Genomic DNA, 18,670 nt, shown 5'->3' with positions numbered 1-18,670 from the left:
AATGGGAACGTGTTACATATATATCTATGCACATATTATAAGTATAATATACTTTTGCAGGCAAAGTAATTCCTTTTTGTATAGCAGAGATGTGGTTCTTTTTAACAGTCATGCAGCTAGTCCAGTATTGTTGTCGTAAGGGTTCCCAGTGGTTTGCCTCAGGTGTCAGATTTTGCAAAATAAATGATTGCTCATCCATTTCTCCCCTGATCTTTGGGATTCAAAAAGGAAAAGGGGATGGACGAGGTGAGAAGCAAGAAGAGAGAGCTTGGTGCTTGATCCAACTCCTATTGAAGTCGGTGGCAAGACACTCATTTAATTCAGTGGAAGTTGGATTGGGTCCTTGGTGCATTCCCATCTGTTTGCAACACTGTGATCCTATGGAAAATTACCATGAAAAGGCTGAGCCAAAACCAGTATGTAGAATAATCACATGAAACAACAAACCTACAAATCTTAGTGTACAAAACACTTCTGTCCTCTCCCCATAACACTTTTCCATATATGTGTGATAAAAATTGTGCTCCCTCTAGAAGCTCTGTCGTCACCCAATAATATTGTTCTGCAGCAGGGCATTTATTTAGTTTAAGTTTTGCCCTTGGTGTACTGGAAACCTAATCATGTTAGTTTTGGTCATTTTCCAGCTTTATTTTGAACATCCCAGGGTTGGGGGTGTCATTGGGTTTGATGCAGTGGTATTCTAAAATGATCAGAAATTGACCAGGAGTGAAGGGCTGGGTGAGACGAAAGCTTCAGATGCACAGTTGGATGAATGTAATCCAGCATCACAGATCAGAGTCACAAGGAAGTGCCTGCCCTTGCCCCAACAAACCTTTGTCCACTTTCTTAACCTAAAGCAGCCTTTCATGCTCTTCCATTCCTGGACCTTCACCCACCTGGGAATCCCCCTCCTATCTAAGTAGGATCTAGCTCGGACACGGCCCTTCCATTTAGCAATATGGTAAACACAGGGTGGCCATGACCCGCTGACACCTGTTTGCAGCCTTCAAACGAAGACCCTGTGATCTCTCCAGGTGATCATTGCACTTCTTTCACAGAACGTGAGACAGTAATAGAAAACTCTCTCCATCTGGTCTGGTGCTTGTCTGAAAGTGTCCCAGTCTATGTCCTTGTTTCAGCACAGGAGAGCAGTACACTTTTATGAGAGCACCAAATGAAAATGCTTCAGGGGCATGTTTTCTAAGTGAGGGAGCTTAGCCACCAGTGCCTCCTCACTCCAGTTGGATTCGCATGTCTTAGTCCCTGGTGCCCCTCTCAGAAAACTGACTTGTCCTTTCATGCACAAGTCTGAGGCCTGGTCTACACTAGGCGTTTAAATCGGTTTTAGGAGCGTAAAACCGATTTAACGCCAAAACCGTCCACACTAGGAGGCACCTTATATCGATTTTAATGGCTCTTTAAACCGGTTTCTGTACTCCTCCCTAACGAGAGGAGTAACGCTAGTATCGGTATTAACATATCGGATTAGGGTTAGTGTGGACGCTGATCGACGGTATTGGCCTCCGGGAGCTATCCCACAGTGCACCAGTGACCGCTCTGGACCGCAATCTGAACTCGGATGCAGTGGTCAGGTAAACAGGAAAAGCCCCGCGAACTTTTGAATATTTCCTGTTTGCCCAGCGTGGAGCTCCGATCAGCACGGGTGGCGATGCAGTCCGAAATCAAAATAAAAAAAAGAGCTCCCGCATGGACCATGCGGATGTGATCGCTGTAAGGGCAGGCAAATCCGTTCTATCCGTTCTATCAGCGCTCCGTTACAGAAGATGAAATTCAGAATCCTTTTTTAAAAATCTCCAGACAGACGCCATAGCAGGGACTCAGCGCACTGCAGCGTGACAAGCGTAACGGAAAGCCAAAGAATCAAATGGATGCGCATGGACTGGAGGACTGAAGCTATCCCACAGTTCCTGCAGCCTCCTAAAATTATTTGCATTCTTGGCTGAGCTCCAAATGCTTCTAGGGTCAAACACAGTGCCCGCGGGTCAGGGCATAGCTTGGCAATCTACTCACCCACGCCCCACCCAGAAAGGTAAAACAATCCTCTGACTCTTTTACATGTCACCCTATCTTTACTGAATGCTGCAGATAGACGCGATAGTGCAGCACTCAACACCAACATCCTTGCTCCCCCCCCGCCATGGGCGGCTGATGGTACAAAAGGATGGAAATCCATCCTCATCATCAGCATAAGCTGATCGTACAAAATGATGGAAATCCATCCTCATCATCAGCCTCAGCTGATGGTACAAAAGGACTGGTAACCGTCCTCGTCATCAGCCTATTGGCCCTAATTTTTTCTGGTGGATGGATGGTGCAATATGGCTGGTAACCATCCTCATCATAGCAACAGGGGGCTGAGCTCCATCAGCCCCCACCCTTCATGTGTAAAGAAAAGATTCAGTTGCCCCTGGACTAGCAGTGGGATGCTGGGCTGCATTCTTTATTAATTCATCACACAAGTGGGACAATGCTCTGATTTATACATTCTACACTAGTGCTGGGCAGGGGGTGGGCAATCTGGTTTCATGAGCAAATGTCATAACATGATACTGACAGTGGGGTCTTTGAGTGGCTGCCCCTTGTGTGAAGGGAACTCAAACAGACTAACAGCGTTTACTTGTAATTTGTAAAATGACACCTCTGCCTTGAAACGTTCCCTCTTTTCAAACAGCAATTGAAACAGACTCATCCAAGGTATTCTCAGCGGGTCTCAGAACGGATCAACACCTCCCAGCAGTTACTGAAGTCCTGTCTGCCCGATCCACTGATTTTGTCCAGGACGAAGTTAATGGGCAATCATACAGGTATGATTTTAAAGTGCTGAATATCAGGAAACGGGGAAGTAGTCCAGGTGGTTACCAGCTAATTCCATACTATTATGAAGCCAACTGATGTAGGATGTAGTGTGGTGTGACACAGCTGTGATGACGCTTGCCAAACAAAATATTCTTACCTCTGCCAATGGCAGCTATTCAATTTTTAAAAATTTGGGCCAGAACAGAAGAAATCTAAAGCAAACTGATTTCATCAATGAACATCAGCCATAAGCCTCAACACTGTCACCTGCAAAAAGAATCCTGATCGCTTCCTTAGATAACTTACTGTGCAGAAAAAACATTTATTATATCCATCAGGAGCCAAGGGCCACTGAGTACTTCTGTGGGAAAATCTGCAGGGCATGAATTGGGCTCCTCAGCCACTTAAAAACCCACCAATGAACCCATCCTTGCATCGAGAGGTAGCCGAAGACAGCAGTAGGGCAAGTTCTTCCCTCAGTGTGCTCCATCCCTAACCCAAAGAAATCACTACTGCTTGGCCTCTCCGCAAGGGTTTGTCATGGAACTGCAATTGTGATGCTGTTTTGTTGGGTTGGGGATCCTTGTCTACAAGGAACTGGACCCCGAGACCCACTATCTTTTTTCATAGATTCCTTCAAATAACCATTGGGTGGCAACAACTTTTGCTGCTGCCTGACTTGGGGCAGATTTGAAGCAGTGACTCAGAAGCAAAAGAATATGGAGTCGATGAGGATAGATGCTGAAGGGGCAGGGTGTGGATGTGTTGGGGAGAGGATATACCAAGCCAGTATCTGGACCCAACTTTCAGAGGTTCTGACGACCTTCAGGTCCCGTGGACTTCAGTTGAAGCTGTGGGTACTCCTCCTTCTGGGTCTTGGGCTCTGTGGCTAGAGCTTTCTGTTTCTCTATTGCATATCTCTCCCTATTATTTCCTTAATTTTTCAGTTGCACTGCCCCCATGCTGAGATATGAGAAATTATCTCTTGCCAACAAGTTAGCACTTCTGGGACATGTAATGGTCCGATTCTGTTGCCCTGCAGCAGCATTTATATTTCTGAATTGCCCATCTCCATGGTAACTGAGCAAACATTACAAACATGAATAGTACATCAGAAGTATGTGAAAGGATCCACGTTTCCTCCCCTGTGTCAGACAGAGCCAGCTGTTTCTCAGTCACTCTGGAGTGCAGCTAGCTGCGAACTGGCAGCGTCCCCACCCCATTCTCAGCACAATGTGTACATGCACACGTGTTGCTCTGTGTTAATGTCCAAACTTAACCTCTTCCTGGGATTTGCATTTACTGATAAATAACAAAAAAAAAAAAAAAAAAAAAGCAAACCTCTGCTTAAGCTTCCTTCCTTTGCCTCTATGGGATACCTGGCCCCTTTTTATCCTCCTGGGTTGGAGCGAATAGGGCTCACCTTGTCTACTGAGTCATCAGAAATAACTCTCCAGCTCTGTATAGTGGCTTATGACCTGTAATACTGGGGTATCCCATTCTTCACTGACGTACAGTTCTTGTTTTAGAGGAGATGAGAAAGTGAAATCTCACCCATGAGGCGGTTTTTCTTTTTTCCCCATGTTTGCAGGGATTTGTATGTACAAAAGCAGCCTAAAGTTATGGATATTGGAATATAGCCATTTACAAAGCAACCAGTGTGCTGGATTTTCTGCATCAGAGGTGCTAAATCAACATGGTGCTTCTACAGTAGCCAAACATGCCTTTTGTTCCAATGTCTCATTTCCTCCATTGGATAAATACCTAAATGAACTAGTTCCGACAAAGAACAAGAAAGTGAATGGACCATTGTTTCCACCTTAGTTTTGCCCACTGTAAGCAATCTTCTCCATGCTACTCATAGGCCAAGGCATATATGGAAACTATGTACTGAGGCAAAGCAGAATTGTTTTGTTTCAATGCCAGGGACCCTGGGCCTGATCCCTCTCTCACTCCCAGCCAGGGGCGGCTCTAGACATTTTGCCGCCCCAAGCACGGCGTCATGCCACGAGGGGCGCTCTGCCGCTCGCTGGTCTCGCGGCTCCGGTGGACCTCCCACAGGCGTGCCTGCGGGAGGTCCACCAGAGCCGGGGGACCAGCGGACCCTCCGCAGGCATGCCGCCGAAGGCACCCTGCCTGCTGCCCTCCCGGCGACCAGCAGAGTGAACCCCGTGGCATGCCGCCCCAAGCATGCGCTTGGCGTGCTGGGGCCTGGAGCCGCTCCTGCTCCCAGCAATGTAAATCTGGAATAACTCCATTGAAGTCACTGAGGGCTTGGCTACACTTGTGAGTTAGTGCGCAATAAAGGACCCCTTGCACCCCAGCTCACTCCCCGTCCACACTGGCAAGGCATCTAGAGTGCTCTGACTCCGTGGCTACAGCGCTGCTGGTACTCCACCTTGGCAAGAGGAATAACGTTTGCTGCGCCCCTGCTGGAGCGCTGCGGCACCAGTGTGAACGAGGTGTTGCAATACTGCGCTCTGATCGACCTCCGGAAATGTCCCATAATCCCCTTAAGTCCAGTGGCTACTCTTGTCATTGTTTTGAATCGCTGTAGGAATGAGATATGCCATTTGAAAGCACCGTTTGACAGCTGGCTGCTTATCTGCTCTGAGACAAATCAGCCATTATTGTGGAATGCTGTGTGTGAGAGAGAGAGAGGCGGTGGGGGCGAGGGAGAGGGTCTGCTGCTGTCTGAACTTACAAGACAACATGCTGACATGCTCTCAGCCCTCCGAAAACCTACTCTTTCTCCCCCCACATACACACAACATGCTCCCTGTCACACTTCACTCCACCCCACCCCCATTTGAAAAGCACGTTGCAGTCACTTGCATGCTGGGATAGCTGTCCATAATGCACCACTCCCAGTGCCACTGCAAGTGCCGCAAATGTGGCCATGCCAGTGCACTTGAAGCTGTCAGTGTGGACAGACTGCAGCACTTTCCCTACTGTGTTCTCCGAAGGCTGGTTTAACTCAAAGCGCTCTACATCTGCAAGTGTAGCCATGCCCTGAATTTACACTGGTATTAAACCAAACTGAGAAATGAATGAAGCCCACTGACTCTGACCGTTCATATTGCAATGACTTTATTTCCGTTGCAACAAATTATCATTTTAGCTAATGAATGATGGAGTGACAATTGCTCATTGTACTTTTATTGATCTGCGGCATTCTCATTGTCTGAGTACAGACCTGTTGTGGTTTTAGCCAATCAAAAACTAATTTATGGATAATAAAGTCTGTCTTTATTTAATAGTCTACTGAACACTTGTAAATAAGCTGGCTTTTGACAGGCTGAAGTTGTATTTATATTTGGTTAAGAGCAAGCACAGTATTATTTTAATATCTCAGGCCCTTCATTCGGCACCTGCAGAAAAGAGAGAGAGTTTGGATACCTCCCTAATGTCACGTTTTTAATTATCTAGTGAAATTATCTAGAAATTCAACTGTGGTTCCTCCGGAGAAAACAAGGCCCTCATTAATCTTCATACATTCAAACCCTATCACATCACTTGATGGATCATTAAGTGTATTATAAAAAAGAACGAGGAGTACTTGTGGCACTTTGAGAGACTAACAAATTTATTTGGGCATAAGCTTTCGTGGGCTAAAACCCACTTCATTGGATGCATGCAGTGGAAAATACAGTAGGAAGATATATTAAGATATATGCAATCTTTGTTCTCCAGTTATTTCTCTGGCTTCAGGCTGCTACTGGGAAAGCAAATGGTTATTTTTCTGCTTTTCTTAGCATTACATCAAAACTTAAATGACCACAGAAGCTTAAATGACCAGCTTCTGTTGGTGTATGAGACAAGCTTTCTAGCTTACACAGAGCTCTTCATCAGGTCTGGAAAAGGTACTCAGAGGGTGTCACAGCTAAATACAAGGTGGAACAAATTGTTGAGCATAAGTAGTTAACACACATTGTAAGAGACTATTCACGGTGAAGTGGCCAGTTAACACCTCTGGAGTTATAGGACAAAAGAGGAGGTACTGCTAAATATTTTCCCATGACATATTTGTCTCCAGCACCTCTCTAGTTAAACTCTAGTTTTCATCAAGTTTTGGATATTTGATAGGTGGCTGAGGTACAGTGGGCATGTGAACCCAGAGGTCTACTAGCAACACTTGCCATAGGCTCCATATGCTTCAACATGGGAGATTTTGTACCTTAAGTTTATTCCCTGTCCTCTTGCACTTGTGCCTTTGCAAGGACATGAATTCTGATTGCTCTGTTTTGCTTTTTCTTTAAGTATGCTTTTTACAGTATAGCTATTTAGGTTCCTATATCGGATCTCCAGGGAGATCCTTAATGCCCATACAAGGGCTTTTTAACATGCCGAATTTTAGATCTAGACTGTTGTTATTAAGTATGTGGGACTGAGGGATAGGAAAGCTCACTTTCTGCCCAAATGGTGCAAAGCGTGCTTAAGGATTGTTTTTGGTACTCATTAGCATTTTAATGATTATCTACATCTGAGAAATGTAACAAATACATCATTAGAATATCAAAAACTAAATAAGTTGAAACCAAGTGATAAAAATTGCAAACAGATGACCGTGAAACTATTTTGTGGGCGGAAACATTTAAATCATTTTTGTTGGTTCTAAATCCCTGTGATCTTTTTTAATAGTACCATGGCCTGGAATTTTGTTTTGGCCAATCAGATTCCTCTTTTTGTAAATGCCTTTTCCCTACACGGGATATCATCTGCATGATCTTTTGAAATGATTAGGAAGGATAATAAAAGAGAGGCAAGCAAACGGCTATCTGAGAGAGATCTTGCTACAAAGATGGTTCAGAGCAGACTTTTAACTGACTGATTAGCAAGTCTGTGTCACTTACAGCTAGTGTTTGCAAAAGCATATCCCAGACAATTAATGTAATTTAAAAAAATCAAAAAAATGTTTGCTAATGTAGCTCTGCAAAAGGTGAAACAGCAGCCAGGGGCCAGTTAATCATTGCCAACTCAGCAGCATTCCATCCCGAGGGGAAGATTAGATGTCTTCAAATCCTCCTAATCACTCTTCCTACCGTGACAATGGCTTCTTTTGATGAAGCAAAAGAGGCCCTCCAGCTACCACTTTAATTACCTATTGCTGGTTGGCACTTTTTGGGTCTCTTCTCTTGACTCAAATTTTATTTCCTCCTAAAGGTGATTGTCTTTTTCATGCTGAAATTGTTTTGGTTTGGTCTTTTCTGGTTAGGAAAAGTATGGCTGGCTAGAGTAATAAATGAATATAGATCCAAGAGCAAGAATACTCCATGGATCAATGCTTGGGTCACTGGCCAGGTGCCTCCAGAGTGTCCACCAACACTAGTTAGTACCTTCCATTGCCCTCACAAGAATACTGACCCTGGAACGAGGGCTAGAGGAGACTTTATCCTTGCATCCTTCTGACTAAACTCTAAACAGAACTGAACTTAAGGCACAGGGTAGGGCTTTAAGTAAGGGCAGATGTTAAAGAGGCTCACACTACAAACAAGAAATGCATGGATTACACATCTGAGGGAGAGCCAAGGGAACTTAGCTTGCCATGATCCACATGTGTGAGGGAGACCTGTGAGGTGCTGTGTGCCTACAAATCTCATTAGCCTGAATGGGAGATCAGGTGTGTACGCGTGCAGACTCACCCCTGCGGCGCCTCCTGCTGGTCTCTCAGGGAATTAGCTCGTTCCAGCTCCAGAGCGCCCTCTGCAGGCCGGTGATCCGCCTTACTGCTTGGCCCCGTGTCCCTCCCTGGACTCCGGTGCCCTGTTAGCTGGAGTGCTGCCCCCTGGCAGTAACCCTTTTCTCTCAGGGTCTCCCCTCCCAAGGAAACCCCACCCACTATCCCCACTTCGCCTCAGTATCAGGCGACTGCCAGTCATCATCTAGCCCCCACACCCTGGGGCAGACTGCGGTATCAGCCTCTCATCACTGGCAAGGTTGGGTTTGGACCTGCTGCCTTTGCCTACCCCTGGGCTGCCCCCTGCAGCCCCCAGTACCTGTTGGAACTTGGCTTTATGCTAGGCTGCAGCCTGGGGCCTTCCAGGCTGGAGCTCCCCAGCTCCTCTGCCTTTCCCCAGCCCTGCTCCACTCAGGTACCCTATCTCTAGCTCCCTTCAGCCAGGCCCTTCTCTCTCTGAATGCAGAGGGAGACTGTTTGGGCTCCTGGCTCACAGCCTTTTTATACAGGCCAGCTGTGGCCTGATTGGGGCGTGGCCCAGTTGTGGCTGCTTCCCCAACCAGCCTACGGTTTTCTCTCTCAACCCCAGCCCTTTTCAAGGGCTGTCTTTAAACCCCTCAGGGCAGGAGCGGGTAACCACCCCGCTACAAGGTGAGATGAGTTTTGAGGTCCTGTAGATCCTCCCCTTAGGCTGGGGGGGGGGTCCTTTAGCAGTGCCCGCCCACTTCCAGGAACCCAATAGGTACAAGGTGAGATGAGATGCACAAGAAAAAATAATAGTGCAGTCTTAAACTGATGTGAGAGCCATATATTCAGCTCTTCAGTAGTTTTGTAGCACTTCAGGTTCATTGATTCTGTGTTTGTGATCTAAATAGTATACAATGGAAAACATCAGCGCCAGAGAAGGGAATGTGGCTCCTTAATGAGGTGTGTGTTTTGTAAGGTGCAGCTGAGCACGTACCATGTTCATTTCCATCTGTGACCCCCCTAGACTTTGGCCAGTATGTCTAACGCTGTGTTGGCGAGGGCGTGCAATGGAATTTGGTTGACTGTAGGTATCCAAATGGCTGTTAGATTTCCCCCATGTTCTGCAGCCTGTTCTGTCCCTTGATATAAAAACATGTGCATGAACATTCTAACTCTTTCCACCTCTCTTCCAGCAGCGAGTTTTCCTCTGCCTTCACCGGCAAACGTAGGGTCCCCCGCACTCCTGAAGTGCAGAGTCCCAGCCCTCGAAAGGGAAAGATCCCAACCATTGCACCGCAGTTTTCACAGTCTGGACCCCAGCAAACAAGCCGGCCTAGCTCTTCGGGATCATCTACAAGAAGCAGGCAAAGTAAGTGAAAAATTCTCTCTTCAAGTGGTCTGTGTTTAGGGAGGAAAGAAGGAAGCTTGACTGCAGTCTCCATGAATGGTGTTATGTGCTGTAAATGTTCCAGCAGTATATGACTATGCAGTTATCCACCGCTGGATATACAGTCATAGAATTATATCCTGCTGAGCACGCTGCTCGTAATTCTAGACCAGTGGTGGGCGGCCTGCGGGCCACACGCAGCCTGTCAGGGTAATCTGCTGGTGGGCCGCAAAACAGTGTTTACATTGACTGTCTGCAGGCACGGCCGCCGGCTGCTCCCAATGGCCGTGGTTCGCCATTCCCAGCCAATGGGAGCTGCGGGAAGCAGCGCGGGCCGCCACTTCCCGCAACTCCCATTGGCCAGGAATGGTGAACCGCGGCCACTGGGAGCTGCGGGCGGCCGTGCCTGCGGATGGTCAATGTAAACACTGTCTCGCGGCCTGCCAGCAGATTACCCTGATGGGCCAGGTGCGGGTCGCAGTTACCCACCACTGTTCAAGACTCACATCAGCATTTAGATCCAACCTCCTTTCTGCTTTTGGTATAGAAGGTGAATCTAAGTTAGTGACACTTAAACCTTCTTCCAGTCCCCAAATTAGACTTTTGGTCTAATCCTTTAGACTTCCTTTGGCTCACACCCACTTTGTGTAACTTGCATGGCCAACTAAATGATCCCAATGGTCCCGTCTGGCTTTATCATCTATAAGCTGTGAATCATCGTTGAATTTGGCCTGCTGAGTGTGAGCCTACCAAAGTCTAAGCTGGTGTTGCTTGCCCAGGTTCTGGGAGAGAGGAGGAGAGCTAGAAAAGGGGTGTGATGGCCAAGAAAGTGGAAGTGAAAGACGCTTCCAGCCTGTTGTAATATTCTTAGCCCTTCTCACTCCTCAATGTGTAAGTGTCTCAGCTGACTCCCAAATGCTCGCACAGCAGTCAGTGCCTGTCAACAGATGTAAAGGAGTCCAAGAGCTGTGTCTTCGCTAGGAGAAAAGGGGTGTTCTTAACTCGAGTTACCATCCTAGTGAGGACAAGGCACATTATGATTTTCATATGAGTCCGCAGGTTGAGTTAAAGATGGGGGATCCTTCTCTGTGTCTCGACCTGCTAACTCATGTGAAAACTACAAACTGCCTTGTCCTTGCTAAGATTTTAACTCAAGAACACATCTGTCTTTTGTAGTGACAAGGCCTGACATTTTTAGACACTTTTTCCCAAAACTCAGCTATATGCAGACATATTTTTTTTGGAACCAGCATGAATAAATATGAAAGCACCTGCTGGCTGTGTACTTATTACAAGCATGTCATAATCATCATTGGAATTTGCATTTTTGTAGCACTGTATCTGAAGATCTTGGAGTGCTTTACAAGCATTAATTAGTTTCACAATGCCCCTAAGCTTCACCCTGTATCAGGTACATCAGTATCCTTAACCACATTTTACAAATGGGGAAACTGAGGCCCAGAGGTGAAGTGACTTGGCTGCGGTTACATAGTAAATCGGTGGCAGAGCTGGCACTCTACATAATGAGTCAGTGGCAGAACCAGGATTAGAACTGAGTTACTTAGTTCCCGGAGAGAAGTCCCATGTTCATCCCCCCTAGATCATACTGCCAGGTCTGTTAGCTTGACCCCATTGTATTCCTGCTGCATACACCCTCTCTTTAGCTTTGACGTCAGTGCTTGCTGTTTCCTGTAATACGAGCACTGTCCTGACTGGATCGATAATGGTGTTAATAGCCAAGAATCCTTCCCCGGTTCCTGTTTCACTGCCTGTTTAAAGGGAAGTGCTGCTGAAAAAGGGGAAAGTGCAGCATGCACACACACACAAGGAAATGCTGTCCAGCTTGTCCAGGGAGCGTGGAGTTGAGCGTGAATTCGTGCTCCTAGGTGCATGCATTTTATGAAAGATCGGTCCTGATTGGTCCTCTCTACATCCAGTCTTGTGCTAAGTGCTCAGTGGGGGCTTTGAAGGGAGTCCCGTATCCAGGGAAACAGTGTACAGTGCAGCTTTTATCAAAATCACATTAAACCGAATGTGATCAGAGATTTAAGTCCCTTGTGTTTCTCTCAAGGCTTGGCATGTGCCACCACAAGCCCAGACTCTTGGGCTATTGGAACTTTATGACTTCACCTGGCTGTAGCACTATTAATTCTGCCCTGGGTGTGCATCTTAAAGTTATGTGCACAGTGGACACATCTGATCACGTGAACAGGCAGTTCCCTCTCCTGAGTGTTGGAAAGGGGCTCCAGGTTAGGCTTATTCCTGATTTTTTTTGCATCAGTCACAGATTCCCTGGCACTAACTTTTAGTGGATGAGATTTCAAAGCATTCCAGGGGCATTCGACAGGTGTCTTCCATAAATATGACTTTCAATATGTTTATTTTTTGTACAGCCTTTTGCATTCACAAAGCATTTGGCTGATATTAATGAATTAACCACACACACACACCTCACATGGGTGTTGTGATACAGGTGTGCATCTTTGTCCCCATTTTACGGAGGGGAAAATTGAGATACGTAGGTTAAGGGCCAGATTTTCTGAAGTACTGAAGTGTCTGAAGGTGCAGGTAGATGTCTACTGGGATTTTATGAAGCATCTAAATACGTTACAAATCTGGTCTTAAATGAGCAACCAAACCCACAGTTTGAGTCATCAAGGATGAGGGCCAGACATGCCAAACCCGTGAAAAAAACGCAGAAATTGGGCTTGGTTTTGGCTTAACTGGCTTATGAGTTGCTTGTTGGCTAGTTTTTGTCTTGTGGCTTGTTGCTTATTTGGCTTGTTGCTTGTTGCTACTTTTTTTGATCAGCTCCCGGCAAGCAGGGGCAAGGGGGCAGAGAGTGAGGGTGCACAGCGGGCCCACCCCAGTCCCAGACTGCACGCAGGGGGGATCTAGTCACACAGAGTGTTGGGGTTCTTAGGGACTGGCTTGTTTTCGCCTTGTTTTGAAATGGGATTAGCTTGATTTTCGGCTTAATGTGAAAGTCGAGGTGCTTATTGACCACATGGAAGTTGGCAACTGTGATGAGGGCATGGGAGTTCCTGACTCCCAGGCCTCTGCTCAGACCTCTAGGCCTGTTCATTTTTGCATGCTCAGAGAGACTATAGACCCCCCCCCCCCGCCACACACACACCCCATGATCAGGCTGATTTATTTGTCTGTCGCAAGTTTCTGGTGACATACAGATTTTATGAGAGCCAAGCACTGGTCATGATGAGGAGAGAAAGTTGATTGTCCGATACAGCTTATAGCCAGTGTAATCCCCCAGACTGGAGTCTCTCGCCGGTTGTTAACAGTGTAACTAGTATTTTATAGAAAACAGCAACACATTTCAAGAAATCCAGTTTAGGCTCAATCTACAGTAGGCGCTAGGGGTGTGATTCCCAGCTTGGGGGTAGACACGCACTAGCTCTCATTAAGTCCATGTGCCCTCAGTCACCTCAAAAAAGAAACCTATCTAGTCAAAGGGTACGTCCACACTAGGAGTTCAGCTAGGGATAGGAGCCCCACATGCACTAGCTCTCATTGCTAAAAACAGTCGTGTAGCCAATGAGCGCTAGTGCATGTGGATGCACAAGCTGGGACTCCTATCCCTAGCTGAGCTCCTAGTGTGGACGTACCCTTTGACTAGATGGGCGTCTTTTTGGGGTGACTGAGGGCACATGGACTCAATATCTTATGTATGCACAGGTAGCATGGGGTTATCTACACACCTAGGGCCAAATTCCATCTTCATTTTGAGCCCGGCATCAGTAGTGAGGTCATTGGGCCTGCGCTGCGCAGATGTAACAAAGCAAAACTAGGCCCCCTCAGAGTAAAGCCAACAGCTCTGGGGCTTTTGCTAGTTTCCCTCTCGGGCCGGCTTGTACAGAGAGGACACGTGGGCTTGCAGTTAAGGCACTGAACTGAGATTTGAGATCTGTGCTCAGTTCCCAGCTCTGCCACAGACACGCTGGGTAAATTATTTAACCTAATCTGTAAAATGAGGAGAAGAATCCTTCCTTCCTTCCTTCCTTCCTTCCTTCCACTGTGTCTGTCTTGGCTATTCTGAGTGTGAATTCCTTGGGGCAGGGGCTCTCTGACTATGTACCTGATCTCGGCTGGGACATGTGGATGCTATTGTAATACAAAAAGAAGAAGAAGAAGAAAGGGTTAATTTATCTGTGGAAACACCAGCCCTTAAAACAGCATCCCATTGTCCAGAAATGGTGACAGTAATATTTGGCAAATAGATGAAAGCTCAGATAACGTGTAAATGCCTGTCATGACTAAACCCACATTTTCACCACTGTAACATGTGTGGTTTAAGTTTCCTTTGTGCATTTTTGCTGTGCTGTTTGTGCTGGTGTCCAGGTTGAACAGGTGTTCCCCACAGGCAGAGGCCATCCGATAATCAGTTCTACTTTCAGCTGACCGTCCCTTCTTTCACCCCTTCTGCAGGCAGCCAGTCCTCCAGGAAGTGAGAGCAGTTCCTTTCTTCAGCAACGTCCTGGCTTATCCTTTAAGGACACAGGTAGCATCCTGTAACAAGACTCCCAGCTTCACTGGCAGCACTCCCAGAGGAGAGTGAGGGTATCAACACTCCACTGCATATGCCTTGCACTGTGATTCAGGGATTATCTGATGGGATGTCTCCCCTATTGGTTAAAACAAGAGACCTTCTCAGGAATCACAATTTGGGTAGCATCGCCGCTCCAGCAGCAGAGGAGGGCTGGTTGGATAGATGTATGCAATCCAACTATGCCTAATAGTTTATTCTGAAGTGACATTGCTGAATAGAATTAAATAGTGTGTGTGCGTGCGTGCGTGCGTGCGTGCGCCGCCCCCCAAGGGACTGCCCTGGGGAGAAGGTCCATAGGGCTGATGTAATGAGCTGGCTGAAGTGTACTGTTTACATGTTGTTCACTGGACCAATTTCTGGACCTGCTTTTAAAACAAGCCCTTGGTTTATGAGCTGAGGAGGTGGAACATCTACGTACAGGGAAACTTCAGCAGCCAAGAAAGACCATGTGTCTGGTTCTGTGCAGATTAATGCCCCATGCAATCCTGTTCACTTCACGGGGCTTACATGCATGTAAGTGAGCTCTGAATTTGGCCCGCTGAGATCTGTGCTGGGTGTTTGATCAACAGGGATCCTAGTCTTCCGTGATTAAAATCCCCAAAATTCTCCTATAAAAAATAGTAAAAATCCACCTTTTTATGTGATGAAAATGAAACACTGAGTTTAGTTTCCCAAGTCACGATATCTACAGGTATCAGTTGAACACAATATTTTATTGATATAGTTATAATTTGTAAGCGAGTTCGAAGCCTACCAGTGACATCAGTCCTTAAAATAAAATAAAATTAATAGAATTGCAATTTGTATTTCTTGCATATCCCAGATACTTCTATGTCTGTACTCTATCCAGTGGAACCCCATTTATCCGATCTAATTGGAACAGTGGCAGATCCGCCGAAGGCCGAGCTCGGCCGCCCGGGGCTGACTGCTCCAGTTTGGTTACGGCCGACAGCTGGATAATGGAGGCTCTGATAAACGGGGTGCTCGTGTATGTTTTTCTTTTTTCACAAAATGTAAAAACTGAAGGTTCTCTGTAAAAACGCCAATTGGATTTCTAGGATCCCTGTTCATCCACCTTATTTGAGAAGTGTGTGTCTGTGGTGTGGGGGGAATCTTTTGCAGGTATTAGTTGGTGTGTACTCAGCAGGCAGTGTTCAGGCTCCTCCACTGGGAAGGCGTGTGGACCTGCTCCATTTTGCTGAAGAAATATAAAATGGACAAGGGAGCGACCTGTGGCAATTGAAACAATATTGCACCATTGCCCAAAGGAGGGGCAGTGCTTTCCAGTAGGGAGCTATTCAGCAGCCTTCCCTGAGGGCACCAGCCCCTTGTGGAGCACTGGTCCTCCTCCATTGAATGAATAATCCACTTTCTCACCTGGGATGAAGATCTGTTTTCTCCCTGAGCCAGTCCTGAGCAAAACACATCCCTCCAAAGTGTGCACCTGAGTATCCTTCCTTGACCCTTTGTCACCCCCTGTGACATTCCTTACGTCTGACTTTGAACAATTATCTGTTACATCTTCTTGTGAAATCTTAGCAGGAACTTGTTTTCTCAAAATAGGCTTGAGCTGTTCTTCAGTAAATGTAAAGTGGAGGGTGAGAGGGCCAATCACTGAATAAGAACCAGAGCATTGATTTATGATGCAGAAATTGTTTTGTTGTTCATTCTTTTAAATGTAGCAGCGATCAGGAAACACTGCAATAGCCACCGGGACTGGCTTTTCAGTAACATCCCCTCACGTGTCAGCACTGATGGAAACAAAAACAAGAAGCCCTCTTCCAAATCCCAAACTGTCTGGCTGCTGACTGGGGGAAGGGGGTGGGACAGCCAGTGCTTTTTCACTTTTTTACATGTTCACTTTTCAAAACCAAACATCGGGGCAGGTGGGGAGTGGGGAGTTGAGGCCTTTTGTGCTGGGATTGCTGCATGTGAGGAAAGCAAGCCGAAAACCTTAGACATGATAAAGCAACACTGAATTGGGAGCATTTGCAAATTAGAATGAACCTTGTGGTGGTTTGAATGACCCACTGCCTTTGAAGCAAAAATGTCATCACTTTCCCATAGGAAATAAATGGTTGCATTGTCATTGATGGTTTATATTGAACGGAAAGAAAGTTTTACACTTGGATTTAGACCTTTGGTGGCAAATTTCAGCCTAGGGTGATATTAACCAGTCAGGGTCAGTTCTCAATTGATGCAAATTGTCATTAGGTCCATTGAGCACAGTGAAACATACCAATTTACTGCAAATGGGGCTGTGACCCCTGAGTAACAAATCCAAACCCTTGGAAATTAGACTTCATTTTGGAACTGGACAAATACTGATGGGTTTGAAATACTGCAATTTACAAAGACCAGATCACTTTGTAATTTTAATTTGTCCACAAGAAGGGTAAAGTAGTCAGGAAATCAGCAGTTCTTACATAGTTCCATGTCTGCATAGGACCAAAAGTGGTTGTGGGTCCTCTTTGACCTCTGTCTTCTATCATTTTAAAACTTTCTTTTAAAAGTGCCAGAGAAAAAACTTGAGGGGGGGAGGGGAATCCAACTCCTTATGCAGATCTCCCCATCCTGACTTGGGAGCGGCAAACGCCTTTAGGTGAAAATTCCTGCTGATTCCTAAGAAGGCCGCAACAGACAGAATATTAACATCCCAAGGGTGACTCTGTGGAGGTTTGATGGAGACAAGTGTCAGTCTAGTTAGCTTTGCTTTTTCCTCTTAAGACTTGTCTTTTTCCAATGTAAAATATCAAGACTACTTGTTACAAATGGGGTGCTAGGTATGCTCATTTGCATTTCCTGATACCCAGAATTCCTTTTCAGTTCAGTTTTTTTTAATTATACAGCAGTGCTAGTGTTTAGCTTAGAATGGGCCTGCTTCTGTGAGCTGGGAGCAGCTTTTGTGAAGGGTGGAGTGCTCTCTATTTTAGTAAACTTAACAGGCCTGATCCTTTGCTGGTACATAAATCTAGTGTAACGCCTTTGAATTTGAATTTTTAACAACGAGGCAATTAACATTGGAACAACTTACCCAGGGGTGTGGTAGATTCTCCGTCACTGGCGACTTTTAAATCAAGATTGGATGTCTTCCTAAGATACACTGTTTGCAGTGCTGTTGTAGATGTGTTGGTCCCAGGAGAGTGGAGAGACAGGGTGGATGAGGTAATGTCTTTTATTTGGATCTAGTCTGGTGAAAGAGACAAGCTTCGATCTTAATTCTGCGTAAGCTTAAAAGCTTGTCTCTCACCAGCAGACGTTAGTCCAGTAAAAGATATCACCACACCCATCTTGTGTCTCTCAAAAAGTAACTCTCAGTCGTAAGGCCAGTGTTGCACAGGAGGTCAGACTCCGGTCCCTTCTAGCTTGGAATCTATGACAGTCAGTGGAGTTGTGCTAACTTACACCAACTGAGGGTCACGATAAATTGAGGGCGCAGCGCACCTTGCAGAATTGGGCCCAAATCAACAAGCCTGGGAGGGGAGAAATAGTTCTTTCTTACAGGAGCCTTTACAAGTGAGGACTCTATGGAGTTTTCCCCCCTTTGAGCCACTAGACATGTTGGAGTGTCAGTCTATAATTTGCAGACTTTACCAGACTGTTTTGGGGCTACCCTCAGTCCACCGAAGTAATCGATTAGATCTGACAGTTTTCCATCACCTTTTGCAATGAAACGAACCATGTGTGGATGTTTAAACTAAATTCTCAGCAATGCAATTCCTATTAAAGGCTGATAAAGGACTTTTTTTCCGTGGAAAAATGGGAATGTCAATCATGCAGGCAGAGCTTTTTCAGTCTCATAAGTGTAAGTATTGCTGTTGATAAAGGGTTACAAGTAGTCGGACAGTAAAAGAGGAAACAGGATAACACGCATGCAATAAATTCTGCACCTCATTTCTAAAGGAAGTTAGTCACTTTCACATGCTCTCGAAAGACTGCTGGTTGATAAAACATGCCCACAATAAATCCATAATCAGAGCAGTGGAGAATACCCTGCTTGAATGCTTCATTGCTTACTTAAACCAGCTGTATTCTTGTTTATAGGAAGCTAATACAGGAGTTCCACACATCAAAAGAGGAAAGCTTTCTGGGGTCAAAAGGCTGTGAGGCTACTTCAAGTTATAGCTTCGGCCTAATTTTATCTTTAGAGAGAGAGAGAGAGAGTGTGTGTGTGTGCGTGCGCACACATGTGTGTAGATATACAATAAAAACTGTGTCTGTAATGTTTAAATTCTGCATGGAGGGCTTCTGGATTTAT

General features: G+C 45.9%; 1 protein-coding gene across 3 annotated transcripts in view; it reads left to right on the top strand.

Moving 5' to 3' along the window:
• The window catches only part of ARMC9 (armadillo repeat containing 9), a 101,781-nt gene extending 87,129 nt beyond the window's left edge, over positions 1-14,652 (top strand). Inside the window, exons 23-25 of one of the 3 annotated variants that reach the window (XM_045031197.1) lie at positions 2,693-2,825; positions 9,658-9,830; positions 14,292-14,652. In XM_045031197.1, coding sequence (XP_044887132.1) covers positions 2,693-2,825; positions 9,658-9,830; positions 14,292-14,314 — 329 coding nt within the window. In that variant the 3' untranslated portion in view covers positions 14,315-14,652. Of the gene's footprint in view, positions 1-2,692; positions 2,826-3,447; positions 4,028-9,654; positions 9,831-14,291 lie in introns of those variants that run through there. The other 2 variants (XM_045031196.1, XM_045031198.1) reach the window with 2 other exon arrangements.
• The last annotated feature ends 4,018 nt before the right edge of the window (positions 14,653-18,670 follow it).

The sequence above is a fragment of the Mauremys mutica genome, chromosome 9, assembly GCF_020497125.1.
Source record: "Mauremys mutica isolate MM-2020 ecotype Southern chromosome 9, ASM2049712v1, whole genome shotgun sequence".
Lineage (NCBI taxonomy): Eukaryota > Metazoa > Chordata > Testudines > Geoemydidae > Mauremys > Mauremys mutica.
This window is presented reverse-complemented; position numbering and strand designations above follow the sequence as displayed.